This window comes from Ostrea edulis, chromosome 9 (genome assembly GCF_947568905.1).
Source record: "Ostrea edulis chromosome 9, xbOstEdul1.1, whole genome shotgun sequence".
In the NCBI taxonomy this organism is placed as follows: Eukaryota; Metazoa; Mollusca; class Bivalvia; order Ostreida; family Ostreidae; genus Ostrea; species Ostrea edulis.
Genome location: NC_079172.1, coordinates 43220244 through 43242804, shown reverse-complemented (window position 1 = coordinate 43242804; position 22561 = coordinate 43220244). Strand labels below are relative to the sequence as shown.

Below are 22561 nucleotides of genomic sequence, written 5' to 3'. Positions count from 1 at the left end.
GCCTAAAAAAGTTACGCCCCCTTTATCGCAATTCTTAGATCCACCCCTGCTAACGTAATGATATTATGTTCACGGTAAAGTGGCATTTAAGTCCTTGGGAGAGGATGCATGTGTACATTGTATGATCATGTAAAGATATGATCTGAGAGAGAGAGAGAGAGAGAGAGAGAGAGAGAGAGAGAGAGAGAGAGAGTTCCTAATACCATATTGCACTATTGCTAATAAGGAAATTTATAATTTACAAATAAATAAATGACAATAAACTACATGAAATCAAGATACACCCGTGACACACTCACGGGATAAACGTGACGAAATTCCTAATTTAACATCTAGAAGAGGCCTATGCAAGGATATTGCAATTATGTATTTTTTCATTTTCCTTCCAATATATAAGTATGCGCATAAGTGCATTTTCTTTAGTAGTAAAAATCTTTTTAATATACACACTCTAAAGATTCATTTCTACAATATACGGAGTGGGGATAATGAAATAGCTAAATCTAATTACGAATTACATCCTTGAAATCCCTCCTAAACCAAAATTGCGCGTGTCATCAAATTTTAACGGTCCATTGTTATACAGCGCGACGCCGGGTGGATATAAAAGGAGTGAGCGAGTGAGTGCGAGTATTAGGAGACAACAGGTGATAGAAGTCACACCAAACAAGCGAAGCATGGAGTTCTTGAAAGTCCTCGTGGTTTTGTTCGTAGTATTTCACGGTAAGATATTTCGTTACTATATTTCCACTATTTCAAATGTATTGAGTATTTCCGAGCTTTATATCTAAAGGGGTTAAACCATTCGAACACGCACGGAATGTTGTGAACGTATTGTCACCATAGTGAAATTTAACAGAAGACTTGTGTTTATATGAACTATTCTATTTTCGTTCAGGTTCACTCTCGAAGCCTATTGGTTCTGATGATGAGCTACGTGTCATTGTCGGACAACTCGAGAGACTCGTAGGAAGCTTACGGCGGCAGGTAGATTATGTGGATATGCCAGAGTACTCGATGAGCCGTATCGAACCAAGGAGCGAGTCTACGCCAGAATTCCCTGTCCCCGGCGCCAGAATGTTGGGCAAGCTTCTGAGGCCACACTTCGTCAGTTTCCCAGTTGGACCATACACATGTAAGGCCAAAACATTTAATAAAAAATAAGCATGCAAAAGCTTGAATGGTTTTTATATCAATATCGTTTGAATTCTCAGTGGAGATGCCTTTAACACAACATGATATTGTGGAAAAATTGAGCGCATGGTACAGAAGTGACCAAGTGATGTTCAGAGAACGGGCTTTAGGCAACATTGCGGGGGAACTATTGAATGCCCATTTCCAGTGCGCAACTACAAAACTCAACCAAATAGTTTTCTGTAAGTATGGTAAAAGTGAACTTGATTACTAACACAAATATTCTCTATTAACTGATTTAATGCATGGTACTCGCATAAACATTTTCTAAAATTCGCGTCCGTTTCGTGGGGGATCAAAAGTATTTGCTAACGTTTCTGATTCCAATACACTATCTTAAAGTGTTTTAGAAAATATCTGTCCGATGTTCATATTTACCACTGTAAGGGTAAGCAGTTCATATTTTCTAATAACTTTTACACACTAACCTTTGGCTAATTTTAAGTCCAGAATTTCTTCCATGAAAGTTCATATAAGTTATATCATTAAAATTACAATGGAGTTTTAAATCTCCCCAATTAGTTTTATCGATGAAATATGGCAATTCTAATATACTAGGTATCGATCAAATCTACATCATATACATTAACATATACATTAATTTTCTATTTAGATGTTTTGAAGCAGAAATCGCCTGAAATGACCAATGAGCAGAATATGAACATGCGCGTGAGGAAGATTCTAGAGAGCTGGATAATGGACACAGCCAATGTGAATAACGTCGCCCAGCGAATTCTTTCGGCAGCGCAGTCATACACATACGGACAGGTCATTGATCACCTTGGTCATTTCCAATTGCAAGGTATTTCTATATCCCCTCAAATCTTCTCAACTAAATAGATATATATTCAAATCAATTAGAGATCGTCTAAACAGTCTTTTTTTTTTTTTTTGCAATGTTTCAGATATCGAGGAATTCCTTGGGAAAATGAAGATGCTCATGAGCATGGCTGAGGAGAATAAATGGTCCCCAAGCGTGTTCGATGGGAAACTAAATCAACTTTTGACAGACAATCACTTTCTCTTTAAATGTCCCAGCATGAATCATCTATGGCAATTCCACCATGGAATTGCTAGCCATTTTCAAGAAACGTAAGCATAAAAAATGATTTTTACATTTGTCCCTTTTTGCAATTTCTCCTTATTGCCAAATGTCGGATTCGCAAGAAAAAGAACGCCTTTATAATTCTGAATGTATATAGAATTCTAATGGAAAATGTTATCTTGAATAGGTTTCCTGTTGCCAACCCCCTAACGGAGACAGAGGCCTGGGTGAGGAAGTTCCTTCCTACCTACCTGACTACAGACGCCACCCCTGCCATTACTACCATCCTTCAAGTGTACACTGACTACGTCAAGTCGGTCATGTTTCACCTCGAGGAAGTAGAGAACCACATGAGCACCGGAAATACAGCTGACATCACAAACTTTATGTCTAAGTATCTTGGTATGTATTTGGAAAAAAAATTGCAATTTATTTCTAACGATGGACCCAATCATGGGAAACGCACAAGTCATTTAAACGATAACTTTACACTAAAACTTCGACATAAATGATCAAAACTTTACACTAAATCGTGGAAAACATCAGTGAGTCTAATGTAAGATGTTCTTGTGAAATCTTGGTATAGAAAAATTTTGGTAGATCAGTGTGCATAATACTACGGAAGCATATTAGGGCCGCAACAGTATCTATTTTTAGTTTATGACATTGATATGCTTCCGTACATTTACATGTATAACTGTACTTATGATTTTATAAACGATTGTAGCACCACATCAACTCCAGTATCTGCAGTCCTTATTTGAATTCCTTAACAGCAACGTCATCAAAATGGAGGAAATGGGAAATATCCGGAAATCCAACAGTAGATGTACGGAATTCAACGGACGATGTGAATAAGACGGTCTTCTGTGATATCTAAGTCACGAAATAAAATTGAAAAATCATGAACAATTTTCTAGTGCTTTCATATACTTTAGTTTTATAAAATATGAAAATCCCGTGATTTTTAACTCGCCGTTGATTCTCGAACTTTAAATTGTAAAGGTTTTGGGGCATAAAATCTTATGTCACCCTAAATGATTACACGTGCTTCGTCTCTTTGAGACTAAGAAAATAGTATGAAGCACCATATTGGTCAAAAAATGAATTTCACTTAACATGCATTTTCTGTTTCATATTAAGGGTAAACAAAGACGTATTCAAGTTTTCAATCTGAGAGATCGTTGTGGTCTTGGAGATGAGATACTCGTATCTATAATCGGGATGTACCACAAATTGATCCCCAAAAACGTTTTAAATTTGAACTTGGGTCTTTCCGGAAGGACATTTTGGGGACTGGAGCCTAGCTAACTTTGTGTCTTCGTCGCATTGAGGTGTAAAAAATGATGCAAGATACAATGAGATGGGTTAATAAATAAAACATTCACAACCGAAAAAACTGCATTTCAGGCACGTAGCCAGAAAGAAAATGGAGTGTAAACCCGGCATATTGTCAGGAGTTCTACCAAATCTGTAGTGAATGATCTGTTTCCTGTTAAACTTGCAGATGTGTTGGAAAATTTAATCACGGCGATTACCATCACTGCATAAATCCACAACAGTCAAAAGTGCATTAAGACCTACATACCGTACTGCATCCGTGCCACAGCAGCCATAGGTGATTGATGTCGGCTGTGCGTATGAACATTTTGTTAAAGGCAATACACATCTAGCAATCGCTCTCGCTAACAACAGAAGTCTATCTCTGTAAACATTTACAATTTTTAGGCCTAGTTACTAGGGGCCTAGTGTACATGTCTAAAATTTCGTCTGCTACACCCTGGTCATCGGTGATGCGGAATTGGACATTGGGCTTGTTAAAGGGATTTTCCACCCTGTTGTCGGGGCCGAAAAAAAAAATTGTAGCATTTTCCCCCAATTTGTCTGCAAAATTTTCCAATTCAAGTCAAATAAATGTCATGGGGAAAGTGGAATGATTAAAAAAAAGTTATCAAATGAAAAAAATATATTTTATTGGTTTGACACAAATTGTGGACCGGAGGTCCGAGACCACCAAAAGATCGGAAGGTCTACCTGAAATTTTCGTCCGTCGGTACACCTGTTCAAAGTGCAGTAATTAACTAGATTGTTCATTTTCTTTGAAAAATACATGTTACATGATTCTATTGTCGTCAAATTTTCTCCATAAAACTAATTCAGCAGCACTGCCATCATAGTTCATCTTATAAAACACTCTAGAAATATCTGCAACTGTTCGATAAATCCGAATTTCCTCCATTTTTCTCTTTGATTAATACAGGCTATATTGTTGCTTCACTTATTGTACCCACTTCCTTTACCTATCTGAGAGTTATTAAGTAAATATCATATATATTTAGAATGTATTTTCCGTGTACTTTGTATGAAAATAAATCTTTGAAGATAACATGTACATTTAGAGATATATTTACTTTACAAAATGATTTTATTGGATATGAAAATATAACTTCCCATGCCTGGTGCTTTTCCTACTCATTGAACAAGTATATATATTGGCATAGATAGTATCAGTTTCATGATGAACTGGATCATGATTTAAAAAATAATTTATATATGGTTGGGCTGTTTATGTCAATTAAATTTCAGAGCAATACAATATACTTTAAAATTTTCATCGATATTTTTTTCTACTGAAAAAAATTTCATCTAGTATTCAAAAGTATAAATACAGAATATTAAGATAAGAAAATTTCCATGAATAAAGAGAAAATGTTCTTTTTATTGAAAAAAGAGCGTAGTTTAAGAAATATGTTGTAAAACTGAATTTCTAAAATTCCCAATTTGGACAAAATGCTGTTAAAATTCCCAATTCTAAAGGCCCAGGCCCCATTCCCAAAATGGTGTGGAAAATTCGTGGTCATTCATAGGATGTATGGCCGATAAGTCGTTAAAGTGCATTAAGACCTACACACCGCACTGCCTCCGTGCCACAGAAGCAATAGGTGATTGATGTCGGTTTCCAAGTTTATGTCGAGACATCGAAGCGAGGTCGTTGTTAAAAACCTATTACAGAAATTTATCGAGTCAAAAGAAGCGTTCAGTTTCAATTACATATCCAAATCCAAACCGTCCCTTACCTTGTGCAGTTCCACATTCTCTGCGATGTTCAGTTCTTTCCGGAGATTCATCTGAGCTGAATAGTAATGTCCTGTAGATGGGCAATAAGGATTTGGAATTTTCATATTGGCCCCAGGGGGCAAATAGGGGCCGAAAAATGACGTTTTCTATCACAAAGCTTGTCACTTAAACTCCATCTACATCTTTAGGAATAGTCACATGATATTCAAGGAGCTGAATAGTAATGTCCTGTAGATGTGCAATAAGGTTTTGGAATTTTCATATTGACCCCAGGGGGCAAATAGGGGCCGAAAAATGACGTTTTCTATCATAAAGCTCCATCTACATCTTTAGGAGTAGTCCCATTATATCCTAGGATTGTTGACCTTGAATGACCTTGGAAGTGGGTCAAGGTCAAAATCACTTTCTCCTCCACAAGGTCTTAAGTGGTTGACTTAAAAAATGGGGTCAAGGTCAAAAGTCAAGGTCACTCTTCAAGATGTGGGTCTCCACAAGCGACGCAACATAGAGTATGTACGTCATTCCAAAGGAAGTCTATATCCCCTTCCTTCACGGCATTCAGAATGATAGCTGTCTGCACCAAGTACTTGCGAGACACAGATAGATGACCGACACTCTACGCATAACTTGGAGAAATAGTCTCCGTGGGAAAGCTCTGTCAATGTCAAGGAGGACTGCATGAACCAACCAAGTACCAATTTACATATCTGCCCAATGTTCAACTTTAGGGCACTGGTACTGATCTTTAAGGAATACACAAAATTGACACTCTACACAAACTGATAATACACCCCCCCCCCCAATTAAAACAAATACACATACACAGAAAGAGTTACAAATGTACATTTCACCTTCTGTAATATTGTAAACCAATGAACGAATAAAAATTATTAAAAAAAAAAGATAGAAATGATAAATAAAATGAAATACATGAATAAGTTAGACTTGCCTGATCAGGCAGTGGCGTAGCTTCCATTGAGGCAACCGAGGCAGCTGCCTCGGTAAAAAAAAAACCAACACCTTTTACGTTGTTAAAATGTCGATAGCTTCTGGGGGGCTGCGCCCTCCAGACCCCATGCCTCGGTAATATTCGAACCCAAGCTACGCCTATGTCAGGAATGATGCAATATCCTTTGTTCAGACTCTATACTCAGGATTCATTTTCTTTGTGCCTTTGCTCAGCCTCTTAAATCCAAGTGAACTCGCTGAAATGACATCCACGTCCGCACATGTACACAAATCATCCAACGAGGAAATGCGCATCTTCCCCTCCTGTCGTCCGTTTACTGCATCCTCAAAAGTGAAAATAGAAATCCCCGCCAACCAACTCTCTTACATGTCACTGTTTCGGATCCTATAAAAAAGCCACTTTATCAATGTACAATGAGCACCATCATGCATTCAAATACAAATAAACAACATTGATATCATTCAAACTCCATTATTTCTTCTCTTTAAAACATATAGTATTTAAACCTGGTCACATTACCTTCGTAAATATTTTGCTCACTCATAGATATATTTAGAGTGGGGGGGGGGGGGGGGGGGGGGGGGGGGGGGGGGGAGTGGAACAGCATATGACGATAGCTGATCATCAACTTTTATCACATTTGTTTGAGCATGTAATTCACTAAAAATTAAACTTGTCGTAAAAAATACACACTGAAGTAACTACAACGAATTGCAGAAAACCTGGATACCAATACGGAAGTTCCGAGTTCCCCAAGAGTTATTTCCCTTTGTCGAACTCTTCCGTAAATTATGACGTAAAATATGATGACAGTGGGTACATTTGCTATTTACTATCGTTGTATTATTTCTTAAAAGATGATATCCAGAGTTTCTGAGACCATCCTATCTCAGGGAAAAGGCAACTTTAGTGAGTTTATGAGTATTGGATAACAAAATGGCTCAAACAAATATTGTTAATTGACATCTTTCTTTGATAAAAGCGTCACTCATGTAGAAGAGGAAACGAATAATGATTCAATAGCCTATTTGATGATCTTATTCAAACAAATTATGCTTGATATGACCAGAATATGCATACCAGTGATTGATATAAACAAAAGTTACGCTTTTATTACATTAATCGTACGTAATCGTTATGTACAATGCCAGTCTACGATATAATGTATACATTGTGTACCCACCATACGTCATAAAATGCGAAAGAGACAAAGGGAAATAACTTTTGGGAAACTCGGAACTTGCGTATTAGGGTATCATTCTATCTCTGTAATTTGAGCTTACAGAAACGGATGCAGGAATTTTTGAAGTAGGGGAGGGGGAGGGGGGTCAGCACTTGATCTTTTAGATACTTTTCACAACGTCCATCCGCTATCTATGTCTGATATCGCAAAGAAATGAGAGAGAGAGAGAGAGATAGATAGAGAGAGAGAGAGAGAGAGAGAGAGAGAGAGAGAGAGAGAGAGAGAGAGAGAGAGAGAGGGGGGGGGGGGTTAGTCCCAGTAGGGTAAATGGTGCAACTCGATCTTGCATTCTGTCCTGCATTCTGAACATTTCCTGGCACTTCCTTTTCACTTTCAAGTTCTCTACTTCTTAAACAATTTTTTTTAATGTTACATATACTTTTTAAGAATTCTTTTTAAAAGCGATACCAATCTAATTAAAATTAGATGTTTGATCCGCTCGCGTACTCGCATACATAACATCTAACAACATCCCATGGAGGGTCACGTCAGAGGTCAAATTCAATTGACCAATGAAATCACATCTGGCAAACTCTTTAAATGCTCGTCGAAGGGAATAAGTCTAGAGTGGTTCCGAATGTAAAAAAAAAAAAAAAACGTGATCCGAACCAAGACAATGGCGGCGCGCATTACGCCTGTCAAATGCTATTCGTTTGGAAACATTTGTGTTGTGTGCGGGTTTTCGTTTGTTACAAAGTTTGTAGATGAATTAGGCAGCATAAAAGTTCAAAAGTGTTTGGATAAAAAATTAAGATTAACACGTGAAAGATTGGAAACGTTACTGAACGTGTGTGATGTGAAGAAAGAGACTTGTTTTCCTGGTGACGCGGGTGTATGTCAGAAATGTTTTCGGGCCATGGACAGGGTGCGCAAATTGGAAAAAGAGGCGATGGAGGCAAGGGAGAGATTTACAAGTAACATACGATCAACCATGTCAAGGTTAGTGTATAATAAGGAGAGTTATTGCTTAAATGTCACATGATGTGAAGCCTGAACACCGGTATCAACAGCTGATCAATGTTAAGATCAGATGTAGCAAGAAGCAGCAACAAATAAGGATTTCTGGGATTCTTAGTTGTACCAGTAAATAAAAGCTCTAAACTCTAGTAGGAGTACCTACAGGAAAATGAATGTGCCGTCGCGTCATTTATTTTGGTGTACTGTAGTTATTCAAGATGGATGAACTGAAATCCTGTAAAAAAAAATTATTGATAAATTAGTGTATATTTATTGGTGTTTTTATTCTGTGTTTCCGCGAATCCCATAGACTCAACATTTATTACCTTCAACTCAGATTGAAAAATATTTGAAATGTATATATACTAGATAAATTTAATTGGTACATTTTGGTAAGATATGTTTCTGAAGAGAATTGTCAACATACATACAAAAAATGCTGTAATGAAAATTACCTTATTTCTTTCCATATCTAGCTTGAATTTCATGATCAATGGAAGTATCTTATCATAAGTATATATACTCATATTCTATATATACTCATTTCATGTTATGGGTCATGTTAAACCTATAAAACTTATGAAAACTTTGCAGATATAGTGTTACTGTGCCCTCACCATCAAAAACAGTCATTAAGAAGAGAGAAATTAGAAGTCCAGGAGTTTTGGGAATTGGGAAACGCTCGAAAGCCTCAGAGGAGACAGAGACATCTACTATGTTAGTACCGATTCGAAGAGTGACACCTCAAAAACTAAAGCCTCTTGCCCCCTTTATCGTAGGCAGCATCACAGGATCACAACCACCCCTGTTGCTTGGAGAAGAATCCTGGAAGAAACTTTTACAGGTACATTAACTCATATGAAAGATAATGTTTAGTCAATCATTAAATAAATATTGACAGTACATGTATGTGTATGTTTTGGTATGCTGTTAAGGTATTTGCAATTTTTGTGTATGTTAACAGGTCCCAGACACTGGATACAGTGTTGTCTCTATTGCACCAAAGACAGAGAGACCAGGTATGTTTACATTTATACCAAAGTCTTAAAATGTATCAAGAATGATAATTAGACTTTCAAGGCTTAAAATCATGAAAGGTATTGATTGGTCTTTTGCATTTTAATACATATATATGTACGTCATTGTGACAGATACAGTTCCAAAATCTTCAAAGAGATCCTTATTCAGTGACAAAGAGAGCAAACCAAAATCAGACAAATGCTCTCTTGATGGAAAAGTAGAGGTGCAATGTTAAAATTGTTGAAAATTGTTAATTTTGTTTTCCTTTTTCTTTTGATTTGTTTCAACGTTTGTTTTGAATTTTCTGTTCCAGTGATTTTTTAAGGCCCATTTTGGGTCAGAATTTCGGCCCTCTCCCCTCCTAAAAATTGCTAATTCTTTCCCAATTTAGCTTACATTTTTCCCAATAATAAAATTGTGAAAGGAAAACGTATTTGAAAGAAATAAACATTCTATATGTGAAACTTAACAAAGAGTTATGGGAATGATGATTTGGATAGAATAGTTGAAAATTTTAGAAGGTTAAAGAAAACTAGATTAGTAAAATAAAGATAAAATAATGTTAGATATGATTTTAAAACTTATTTACGATAAAATTGAATTTGACTGAAATGTCGACAATTTTTCCCAGTTTTAAAGCCACAGGACCCTTATAAAAAATGTAGAAAAATCACTGTGTTCATCGATTGTAGTCTCTGTTCACAGGGTACATTTCAAGTTCCTTGAGATTTAGATACATATATGAAATTTATAGCTTTCAGAAAATTCATATGTTAAAAAGATATCTCCAACACTACAATTTGTTTGAGGTTTGGATTTATCAGTACTTACCCCAAACTGTAGGTCTGTTGTGCATGCTTAGCTATAGAATTGTAAATGACTAACCAATTCATTTATCTTTGAGTTGATTTTAACACTATGTTTCTCTGCCAAAGTGGAGTTTTTCTTAGCTTACTTGAAACAAAAGGTCAAGTAAGTTTTTCTGATAACTTTTTGTCTGTTTGTGCATCTGTTGACTATTAAGCTCAGCTGAAAGCTCAAGTGAGATTTTCTGATAATACATTGAGTCCAACAAGACCATCTGCATATTGCAGTTTCTTCAAATCATGAGGGAGGGGGCTCCATTTTGACATTAAATATATATAATCTTTAGCAATTTCCTTATCAAAGACCACTGGCCATGATTAGTGATAGTATGTATGCAGTTCTTTGTACAGATTCATATATGACTAGGGTTCTCAACTGAAGAAGCACTGGGTCTGGAAAGATAAAACTTGTGAAAATTTCCTGATATAGTGTAGGTTCAAGATCGTTCAAATCATGGGGTAAAATATGGAATCAAAGTTTTAATGGAAGTAGAATTGATATAAGTGCATCTTTGCTTGATTTTGATCTCAACTATTCAAATGATATGTGTAATCATGTTCTTATGTTTTTGAAATAAATATAGTTTAAAATAAAGTTTTACAAGGGGGGGGGGGAAGAGAGGTCCAACGTGTTCTCAAGAATTTGACATTAAGTGCTCAAGCAGTAATTTTCTATCAAATAAGTCTAAAACTATATAGATTTGTTGCTGTTAACAACACTGAGATCAAACACTAAATCGTTAAATATATTTCTTTGTAACATATTAGATATACGCACATGTCTGTATAATTTGTAGGTAATATATTTTTAGGTAATATCTTTTATGTTTTAAATGCTAGGTTGTACTGCACTATCCAAGTGGGAGAAAGTCGTCAATCATCAAAGAGGACACCCACCAACAGATATGCAAAGCTATAGCAAGAGGAGGAAATACAGAAACTGTCATAGTTGACATTCTGCGGAAGTCTAGTCCATTGGAATTGGTACGCGGCTCTCAAAAGATTGTGCAGGAGGAATGTAAAGCAATTTGTAAGAGGGGATCGGGCAGTCTTCTACAAAAGAAAAGCAATGCAGACTTTTTCAGTTTCCGGTGGGAAAATTTACACAAACAACTTGAAACAATGTGCCCAGCACTACTGTCAATCATTACAGCTACCGTTTCAGACATACCACCTGTTATTGGAAGCAAACCATTTCTCCATGCCCTACAAACTGTAGGTATTGCACTACATGGAAGAAGCCAAGAGATGACAGTTTTGCAGTACATGAATGGATTTCTGCTAAATCATGGTGGATGTACACAGCGGGTAAATTTTCATTTTGTTTATGCAAAATATATGTAATATTTATTTCCTGTAAACATAACTCTTTATTAGAATTAATGTGGCATTCCAATCTGTACAGTAAAACTTGATATTGACAATATTTAAATCTTAATTTTAGGACATTGAACGACTGTCACATATAGGATTGACTGTCCACCCATTGACTTTGAAGAGAAAGCTTTGTGACTGGCAAAAAATACTGGACAAAGAAATTTTAGAAATCCGTGATTCTTGGGTTGAAGGAGGAAATGTAAAATACCAAATAATTGGGGACAACTGGGACAAAAACATCCTTCCATCGTATAGAACGTCTGACAGGAAAACTCTCTCTCTTCATCTCTTTCACGTTTATGCCATCCTGGACAGAGTAATTCCAACTGAACACAGCTCCCACAGTCCTCCTTCCCATGAAATTGAAATTTCAACTTTTCTTCCATCCATTGAAGACCAACAGAAACTAATGAAGGAACTAACATTTCTCTTCTCCACTTCTGTCATTGAAAATCATCCCCACTTGCAGAAAGAATATGGAAAAATTTATCCAAAACATTTAGAGCATAAATATTCCTACTGTGCAGGAAACAAAACTAAACAAGTAAGTCATGAGTTTTCTTCTATTTCTAAGTTTTCATTTTACTGAAATTTATAATTATTGTTGAAAGGTGTGTACCATGTACTTTATGTAATAGTTTATATTATCTTCGATTAATTAGAGAATATTATCATTGATTAATTACAGAATTTTGCATATGATCTTAAATTATTTTTTTATTCAGTACCCACTTGGTCTTTTCGACTGTAATGAAAATAAGACACCAGAATTGATACGTCTTTTGAAGACCTTGTCTACATATGTTCCTTGCAGGGATGGAGAAGTTGTGGAACCTGTATTTTTTGGAGGTTTGTTTTCTCATATGGATTTAGGGGTGTGTGTGGGATCTCTAATTTATAATACATTATACCAAAGAGATGTAATAGTGTGCACATGTGTGTAATGCAGGTATTGATCTTCATTTTGGCAAAATAGTAATTTAAAATTCCAATATATGCAGTCTGTGAAAAATGTTTGGGCAATCGTCAATTTCTAGAATCATGATATCCAATAAACAATTCAAGTGTGAATTAATTATTTTTTTATTATTAGGCGATAGGTTAACTGATGAACGGGTGCAAGCAGCCCAAAAGGCCATGAATAATGCTGAAACACAGCTTCAAAGACTTCAAGGCTTTGTCTCAAAAATTGAAGACTTTCACAGATTGATGAATTTCCTAGAGGTATCATTGATGAAAATGCATGTTTTTCTGATTTACAATATGTAAAGAAACTTCCTGATATATGTGCAAAGAGTTCTGACCTGAAATTTCTTATCAGTGGCTAACATGCACAAATCCATACCCTTATATAAATTTTGTGTTTGTACTTGAAATATTTGAGATTAGTGCTTTGGTACTAACTTCTTTATAATTTGATTGCAATATTAATATGTAATTGTAGGCCATACACAAGCTCACTTATTCAACATATAGTGCTATGGACCGAGGCACAGTATACTATTACAGGTATGTATACTTTTATAAGAAACTTATATTTTGTGTGTACTTCATTTATTTAACGGTTTTGTAAATTTTGAATGGTGTGTAAAAAATTCTTGTGTATGAATTGCAGAAATTTCCTGAACATGAGAAATGTCAAAGGTCATGTGTATAATGCATACCGAGCATACAAGATGTTGTATTATGTGATCCTGGATGCCATCTGTTTGCTGCTTTTTCTACATCACATGGGTGTTTCAGACATTGACCAAGAAATAGATCTGCCGTCCAACTTTGCAGTATTGTCAAACAGAGAAAAGATAGAGTACATTGATTCAGTGAGTGAAAACATTTTGAGGAAACATTTCTTTGACAACACTAATGACATATTCCAAAATGTTCGAGATATTGTGTGTGATCCACAGCATCCTGAAAACTATTGGACATCAACACGAGAGGAAGGGAGATTTAAGTGCCACCACTGTGATAAAACCTATGCGCATGTTGTGTCATTGCAAACTCATGAACAAAAAATCCATGATGTTCATATTGCCAAACCATCGAAAAAACCAAAAAATAAAAACCAAGACCAAATGCAGGATTACCTGATGATGCTTTTCAAACTTGTAATTTTGCACAAGAATTTGGATACTTCTGTGGACATGGGGGATGGCGAAAGGGCTGTGCGATCCGCAAAATATGAACTACCTGTATACCATCTCACTAACAAAGTGAAATACGCTATTGGTTCTATTCATTTAACATCTCTAACATCTGGTATTCTCTGTGATAATCAAAAGGAACGTCTAATTGCCAATCGCTTTGTCAATTTGCAAGGAGGAAAGAACAACAATGTGTCCTTAGATGAATACCTTGAGATGTTGAATAGAGATAGTAAAATTGCCTGCTCTGGTCACAAAACAAAGGAAAGTATCCTCGCCCACTCAAAGGAATATCCTCATTTAATAAACTTAGTCGGCCATTTTGACAGCATTACTGAGATCAGAAAGAGAAAGGGCTTCCATCACATTCCCAGTTACAAGGGTGATGTATTAAAGGTGTTCAAAGATTTACAGGAAGCAAATGTGATGACCCTCATTCCAAAGCGTACATTTAAGTGTCAAGGTTTCACAGTGGATAGGAACCCCTTCCAGAATTCATTTGTTGGATTATCAACTGTGATACACCGACATAAGCCAAGACAACCTTTTATACGACTAAGAGATCCACATGTTTAAATTGAGAACTGATATGACACAGTGCTAAGTTTGTGCATGTTATCAGTTATTTTGTATGGTAACTTTCTGTTTATTCCTTTCAATGCTAAGTTCAATCACCCTGTTGTACATCATTTATCGTATAGAAACAAAGTCGTAACAAACTTACAGAATCAGTGAAGAACAATTCATTAAAACCAAACCTTGTCGCAAATTTCCTCTTATAGGGGAATAAATAGCACGTCACACTAAGCATGAATTTCTTTTTAAGCATGTTTTACTGTATAGTACATTTTTTAATGTGCTCATTGAATAGTGTAAAGATAATTAGCCATTGTTACAGTAAACCATTTAGTTTTCCTTTGATGCATGTTTAAGTATAGCAGGCTTATCGATGCACACGCTAGTATCATACACCGGGACTTAATATCTAATGGTTCTGTAACTTATCTCAATTCGTAAGAGTATTTTGATCGCTTTTCAAGTACAGATATAACACGGTTTTGCTTTAATAAATGTGATACATCACAGTGCAGACAGCAGAGATTGTGCAGATGTGACCAGTTAACTTGTACAACATATTGCAAAAGTTATTTAAGCTAAAATAAATGGTTCAAGTGTCATTGTTACTTTGTGTGATTTAATATGTCAGTGGTGAATCTCAATAGAGACAAAAAGATAATGCTTGAAGTAACATGTAGATTATAATGAAGAAATTTGATGTCAAAAGAAACTGAATATCTTATGTGCACTTATTTTAGTATATTAAACACTTCGCGCAGTTGGAGCTGATGCACTAGTATTTTGCATGTTCAGCCATTATGATGATGTAGAGTACCTCCTTAATTAAATATATATTTTTGGGAAAACAAGTTCTCATAATTCAATAACAAAGAATATATTCGCCATAAACATTTGGTGAACTTAGTTAACTTGTTAGAATGGCTCATGATTCTGTAATAATTGGTGTCCATTAAATTAGTGATGCAAACATTCATGTAGTTGAAAAAACAGGATAGACTTTATTACCTTTAAATTTTATGCATTTTTATTCTACACTTCAGTTGTATATAAACTAGATATCATGGTGATTGGAAATATCACAACAGCCAAAATAAAATATGTGTGTTTCCGGTTTACCGACCCTAACAACATTTTCTCTATCAACCCTCAAGATTTTATCGATATATTTATATATATATAATTTTCAAACTGGAAATATTTTGCTTTTTGTGTTCAAGTTGTCTGATCTACATTTTGACAACTATTGATCGTCAAAGTATTTGAAAAGTAATTGTATTTGTATATAGACATGGAAGCATATCAAAAACCAAGATTTTGAATTAAATGTTTTAACTGGTAACCCTACATAATTTTGGGGGTAGTAAAGTAGGAAACACACATAATTTATTTTGGTATAACTTCAGATTTTATTACTCTATCAAATCATGTATTTCTTCATCAAAAGAATCATAATACTCTGTCTCGTCACTATCACTGTCTGGCGCAGAGTACACATTAGCAAAATTGAACATTTTTTCGATGGGCAGTAGTTCACATTTATTGCAAGAACATTTTGCTGCACAATTATCGCAACAAGTGTGATGTCCCAAAATATTTTCTCTAATTTCTTGTATTCCCTTGTCATTCAAAAAGTTTTCTAGAAGACATAGTCTACGACATTCCTTTGTCACAAGAATTTTCTTGACAGATTCATCTGCTAATCGTTGGTGATACGAGTTGTAAACAATTAACGCAACCGATGGCATGTTGTCTCTTCCTACTCTTCCAATTTCCTGTATAAGATCAGAACAGTTTGATTGAGCTCCAAATAAAACCACACTGTGGAATCCTTTGGCATCTATTCCCATGCCTAAAGCACTTGTAGAAATCAGGATACGAAGAGAACTGTTAAAGTCTTTCAGTTCATTAACAATGTACTCTTTCTTAAGATCTTCTGTTTCTGAGTGGTATAATTCAATATTTCGGACACTTGATGGCACTTCTTCGATTAAGTAATTGCAAACTTTTGCTGCATCATTAATTGAGGTACAGTAAATTATTACCCGTGGAAATTTCTCTTGTAATTCTTGAAGTGGATCAATTATCCAAAACATAGAGTTCTCTATATTGGTTGATACCTTAGTCACTGATAATTTGATGTTTGGTTTGTCAGGAGAAATTATGATTTCCACTGTTCCATCACCCAGACACTTTTTAACACGTCTAGCAATTTTCTTTGTGCATGTTGCAGACAAGGCCAACAAATTTGCATCTGGAAACATGGACCTTAGCTCCCCAACGTGTCCAAACCATTTCCTAAAAGCCTCTTTGCCATTTTCACTTTGACCCCTGTTAAAGCAAATATATGAAGAAAAAATTAAGTTTTAAGGCAACTTTCAGTTGACAATCTTATTTAATTTTATTGTAACATCATTTCTTTATAATTTAAACCTTTTTGGGTCACGTTTACAACTCATTTTGCCCTTCTCCAGCCATAATGGTAAAAAATAATATGCCTGACTCGAGAATGGTTTTTTTCCCCTACATCATGTGTACATAAGTCAAGTCTTAAAACAATGGCAAGTTTACTGGTGATAACAGAAAATGCTTAGCAAATAATATATAATAAATGTCAACACAGAAGGGAAACTGAATATGATCATTAAATTAATTGATGTTGGGGGGTGGAGGGAGACAATATTCTGAAATTCCACAAAAATCAAGAAAAGGGTAGAATTTGGGTGTACCAAGTACATAGATTGATCCAACATTAGGGGGGATGCTTCAAGACAAATTTAATTTTAATGGTACAAATCAATCAAGAATTATTGGTCTTTATAGTGTACATCACCTTTACTAGTCATTTACAACTAGACTTTAAAACAAAAATGCATTTACCATGTTGCTATTGTATGAAACTCGTCAATAACAATAGTAGTGACATCAAGATTACGCATAGATTCTCTCCATTCTATGTCGCCAACTAATGCCTCTGGGGAGCCATACACTATGTCTACTGTTCCTTCCAGTATTTTTCTGTCGGTTTCATCACTGGACCCTTCAAATATATATTTTAATTTTTATAATATACCTGTTCTAATTGATTTCACATGTGCAAATACAATCAGGTTCAACACAATCTGTATATATTTAGTTATAAAGCTGTATAGCTAACAAAAACTACTTGAAACAGCTTGATTTAGCTATTTCATATCTTTTATCAAATGGATTTGTAAGAGCATAGAAAATAAATTTTACTGAGTGAAAATATTTCATCATTGTACTCCACAAAACACATTGTGAAAAATACTTCAACTATGTATAAAGATGTTCCAAAATTATTATGCAACATTAGGGCTATGCCATTGCATTTTAGAAGTTCATTTAATACTAGCTTAATCAAGCCATTGCAAATAGTTTTGAAAAGCTATGAAAATTGCAGGATATAAGACATGGGGTGAATAACATTCGGGCACATTAACCTGATAAATAATACATGTTAAACTATGATACGAGAATCTTAAAGTTTAAGTTTTCTTTTTTAAAAACATGAGATCGAATATTCAATGTCAGTTAATTTACACAATATGATTCCCACAACGCTTAAGTTATAAATCACCTATTCAACTGATTTCGACTTCGCAATATTCAAAACAATAGTAAACACACTAACCTTTATATGCAGCTGTCATATCTGGAAATTTCCTGTAAACGTGCCACTTGGTCCTGCATCAGGGAAATCAATGGGCAACACACAATTATTTTCCCAATATTGCTGCCCATCTCTCTCTGGACAGGGATTAACATTTGGAAGGGCAGGGATTTTCCAAATCCAGTCGGGAGGACCGCCATACAGTCTACCCGGTCTAACAGACACTGTAACACCTGTCGCTGTTCGCGTTTTAAACTTTGGATATTAAATTTTTTCAGCACGTTTTCAATCGCCTCGCTTGTACTGTCTTTCGCCGCCATTTTCCTTCAACAACCAAACGTAGTTTGTACAACTGATTCTCATTGGTCACAAAAGGTTCTTCCGTCTTCGCAATGATTGGTCGATATTTTTACATAAATTTGACCTCTGACGTGACCCTCCATGGGATGTTGTTAGATGTTATGTATGCGAGTACGCGAGCGGATCAAACATCTAATTTTAATTAGATTGAAGCGATACTTGCATCTGACGAAAATATCGTAAATATTTCATCAGTGTGTCGTCTTATTTATCCTAGAATTAAATGATAATCATACTGGTGTTGATAAATTTGAATGAAGCAATTAGTAGTACATATACATGTAAGTATCTACCATTCATATCATTTGGACTCAAAGTCTCGTTAAAATTGAATAATTCTTAAATTGTTTGGTTCTCCAAAGGGGAGGGGGGTCAGGACGCCCTGGACCCCCCCCCCCTTCTGGATTCGCCCATGTCTTACGTGTTGTTTCTGCTAGGAACATTAGGGTCGGAAAGTCTCGTCATGTGACTCGCGAGAAATAACGTGAAATCGTACTTCCGGGCAGTTGTCAGGATGGCGTTATCAATAATGTACTAGACTCGCTACGTTCAAAACCACATAGAGCTTACTACAAAAAGCGAGAGCGCGGTGGATAACAACTGAGTTTAGAAAATGTGTTCTAGATAGAGCTCTGGTTTATTACAGCGGTTGTTCAAGCGTCAATACGAGACATTTTCCAACAAAGTACAGCTACAGGTATGTTTACATTATAGAGTCGTTTGCATCATGCACTGTACAGTCATTTGCATCATATACACCCATACATCTATATCTCAGAGTTTAGCTCAAGATATCGAAAGTCCTCGATCAAAATCTCAGCAATATATTTGCGTAGTTCTGATTAGACTGATTCTTGATTGATGTTGTGGTTACCCCCCCCCCCCGGTAATAATCTGCATCGAGTGAAAACGCTAGAGCTCGAAAAGAATAAAACTTTTTCCTGTTGTGTATAACATGGATATATAGCCCTGTTTTATTCTATGATTTTGAACGTTTTACAGTTTCATTTAGAAATTTATCTAAATCATTTCATAAAGATATTTCTATAAAATGAAGACAGAACTTTTTACTGACACCAAATCATATCAGTGACATATGGCAATCCCACGAGTCAGTTTTGTCACCACTATGTAGCTGCAGTAGTTTATAATATTATAGTATATACATTTGGTATGTAAAACTGCATACAGGAACAGATCCAGAAATTTGGGGATGGGGGGTGTGGGGTGTGGGGGGGTTAAATCTGCGACTGGCATCTAAGATTTTTTGATTTATCTGAATTTCAGCTGAATTATCACTAATCCAGATAGTCAACAAACATTTTAGTGTGCAATTCTATATATACTAGTATTGCAGACCCAGGAATTCAAATAGGGGGGGGGGGGGGGGGTCATGAGGTGGAGATCTATCTCCCCTCAAATCTGCCAATGGCATATTTCATGGATTGTAGATATAAATACATGTATATCTTATGAATTTTGGTTTATCTGAATTTCAGCTGAATTGATAGAACATATTATATGTCTATTATGAAATATTGACTAGTCCAGATAGTCAATTTGCATTTTGGTGTGCATAATCTACATGTTTTGTGTGAAAATGACTACAATGTTAATTTGTTAATCTTTTAGATATAAAATGGCAAACAACACAGCTGGATAAAGCATCCTAAGTCTGCACCTCGTAAAGCTATGACAATGAGAGAAATGTATCCACCCAGGCAATCAGAATATAGGTAACCCACCAGAGCTCTTTATGCAATACATGCTCGTCAAGCTATCAATATTAAATGCTATTCATTCTGTAATGAAACTTGTATACATGTAAATTCAGGTGATCCCAAAATATAAAGCTTCACCAAAAATGAATGCATCTCCAGACAATATATAAATTTTAAAAATGTCCTTTCTCTGCGACAGCAAAGGATGCCTGTGCAAACATATAGGGATTTTTGCTAGATAAATGCAGATATCATTATAAGGTTTTTCTTTAAAAATTCTATCAGACAGCGGTATAAGTAAATAAATTTTATTATGCTATAAGAAAATGTTGAATGTCCAAATAAGAATTATCTAGCATTGGTATTTTTATGAAAGAATATATATAGTGGATGTCAGTCTTTTTTAATATATTTTTTGGGGGTAAAATTTCCAGAGTGCAACCCGGAAGGTGCGCTGCAGCTCAAAGAGAGCCATGCTTATTGGCATCAAGTTCTCCATCAGCTTTACCTCACAGGCACCACTTGTGATTTCATAGTTTGAACACCAATGGACATGGAAGTGATTCTCATCCTTAGAGATGAATTATGGGAATTAAACTTGGCATACATGATTGAGCCTTTGTGCCCTCTCTGCAATAACCAACTAGACAGACTTGTGAAAATTTAAATGTCTTCCATTAGTTTTATTTTGTTTTTTGCTACAAATGATCAGTGTAAAGATGTGCATGAATCACCATTGTAACAATTTCTTTGACTAGCAACCTTAAATAAATGTTCACTTTATCATTTACTTGAATGTATTTAATGCAACTTGACAATGCAGAATAATGTGAGTAAGAAGTTTTATTATATACCCATCAATGTATCGTTTGTTGATACTGTGGATTTCACAGCGTGTGATCCGGTTTTCCGGATCACCACACTGTGGTTTTCTGATTCCGTATCAGTATCCTCTGAAACTGATGCCGTCACAATGCATCAACGCACAACGCAACGTTGTTTTTTTTTTTTTGCTTAAAATATTCACCGCGTCACAAACAAAACTGCACACAAAACATAATTTCACTGTATGTCTGTATTTTTGATAATTTGGATTACATTTAGTATCATATAAATGTGGATTTAAAATGCATAAGGGGGTATATAATAATAAAGATAATAAATGTAATCCAAATTATCAAAAATACAGACATACAGTGAAATTATGTTTTGTGTATGCAGTTTTGTTTGTGACACGGCCAATATTTTAAGCAAAAAACGTTGCGTTGATGCATTGTGAGGATACTGATACGGAATCAGAAAACCACAGTGTGGTGATCCGGAAAACCGGATCACACGCTGTGAAATCCACAGTATCAAAGAATGATACATTGATGGGTATATAATAAATGTATATATGTCTGTATTGTGAAGGTATATGATTTAGAATATGGATGTTTTTAATTATTCAATTGCACACTCCACATGAATTTGACTCTTCCTGGTCTTGTAACAGCTGTGCTTCATCCTTACTGAAATGAGATTTTGATGAAAGAAAAGGTGATATGTTCAATGTCACTCCTGATTAAAGTTTATCAAATATATCAAATTCTTTATTAGCAAGAATCATATATCATCTGGCGTCAACATCTCCAATACACCTCAGTGATCAACAATGTCACCATCAGAGGTGGATCCAGGATAAAATTCAGAACAATTGTGCTACACATGTGATAGCCTTTGCTGTGTGACAAATTTTGCACAATGTTGTTGCTGTCAGATAATGACTAGTTATTCATTTTTAAAGTTAAATCCAGTGTTATGTTTGTTGTATCCATTGCGATCTTTCAGAGGTAATTCGGCATTGAGCCCCTTGATATGTAGATCCCTTAGATTTAGGTGCAACTTCATAAGAGTCATGAGAAATTGATCACTGGTATGAACCCTTGTACCGCCCATCCTAGAAGTTGTTAAAATGGGCCCATTCTCTTCATAACAGCCACCAACACATTGATACTTCTGAAGGAAATGATGTATATAACAGCATCTGTAACAAGCATAGACATCAAGTGAATATCATTAAAAGTATTGCAGGGGTGGATCAAGAAAATTTGCAAAGGAAGGGGGGGGGGGGGCAAGTGTAATTTATATTATCCCCGTAAAAGAGGTATGTGTAAATTAAAATTATCAAATTTGCAACCCAAATCCCCATATTTGTTACATATGAACTACCAAATGGGGGATGACACCACTCCCACCCCCTCTTGTCCCATCAAAAAATATTATCATTAATTAAAACATAATGAAAATGAGAAACTGCATTGCTTTGTAAATGTGTCCTCCCCCCCTTTAGCTGTCAGTATCCCCCCCAAAAAAATGTGTTATTACAAGTTTATA

At 35.5% G+C, this 22561-nt stretch overlaps 2 protein-coding genes, 1 long non-coding RNA gene and 1 pseudogene across 3 annotated transcripts; 3 read left to right on the top strand and 1 right to left on the bottom strand.

Annotated features, from left to right (window-relative positions):
• Positions 1-579: 579 nt before the first annotated feature.
• On the top strand, positions 580-3148 carry LOC125658213 (uncharacterized). Its single transcript, XM_048889377.2, has 7 exons — positions 580-723; positions 899-1135; positions 1215-1376; positions 1808-1996; positions 2100-2286; positions 2427-2641; positions 2967-3148. Exons 1-7 carry the CDS (start codon positions 678-680, stop codon positions 3095-3097), a joined length of 1167 nt encoding a protein of 388 aa, XP_048745334.2. The 5' UTR covers positions 580-677; the 3' UTR covers positions 3098-3148.
• A 5238-nt stretch (positions 3149-8386) lies between these two features.
• Positions 8387-15072, top strand: LOC125651350 (uncharacterized). The gene is made up of 9 exons (XM_056150747.1): positions 8387-8469; positions 9082-9331; positions 9423-9506; positions 11214-11681; positions 11818-12294; positions 12476-12599; positions 12844-12974; positions 13195-13259; positions 13366-15072. Exons 1-9 carry the CDS (start codon positions 8387-8389, stop codon positions 14468-14470), a joined length of 2787 nt encoding a protein of 928 aa, XP_056006722.1. The 3' UTR covers positions 14471-15072.
• A 395-nt stretch (positions 15073-15467) lies between these two features.
• On the bottom strand, positions 15468-18598 carry LOC125651656 (bifunctional 3'-5' exonuclease/ATP-dependent helicase WRN-like; annotated as a pseudogene).
• A 383-nt stretch (positions 18599-18981) lies between these two features.
• On the top strand, positions 18982-21768 carry LOC125660011 (uncharacterized). The gene is made up of 3 exons (XR_008798571.1): positions 18982-19161; positions 20097-20200; positions 20620-21768. It is a non-coding gene; the product is annotated as an uncharacterized LOC125660011 (long non-coding RNA).
• The last annotated feature ends 793 nt before the right edge of the window (positions 21769-22561 follow it).

What these genes read in the sequence shown, in the direction of transcription:
- LOC125658213 (XM_048889377.2), top strand. Translation starts at nt 678, where the DNA reads ATGGAGTTCTTGAAAGTCCTCGTGGTTTTGTTCGTAGTATTTCACG. An exon ending in CCCAGTTGGACCATACACAT is followed by an intron (nt 1,136 to 1,214) that starts GTAAGGCCAAAA and finishes TTGAATTCTCAG; the next exon opens with TGGAGATGCCTTTAACACAA. An exon ending in CTTTATGTCTAAGTATCTTG is followed by an intron (nt 2,642 to 2,966) that starts GTATGTATTTGG and finishes AAACGATTGTAG; the next exon opens with CACCACATCAACTCCAGTAT.
- LOC125651350 (XM_056150747.1), top strand. Translation starts at nt 8,387, where the DNA reads ATGGACAGGGTGCGCAAATTGGAAAAAGAGGCGATGGAGGCAAGGGAG. An exon ending in ACCAAAGACAGAGAGACCAG is followed by an intron (nt 9,507 to 11,213) that starts GTATGTTTACAT and finishes TTTAAATGCTAG; the next exon opens with GTTGTACTGCACTATCCAAG. An exon ending in GGAACCTGTATTTTTTGGAG is followed by an intron (nt 12,600 to 12,843) that starts GTTTGTTTTCTC and finishes TTTTATTATTAG; the next exon opens with GCGATAGGTTAACTGATGAA.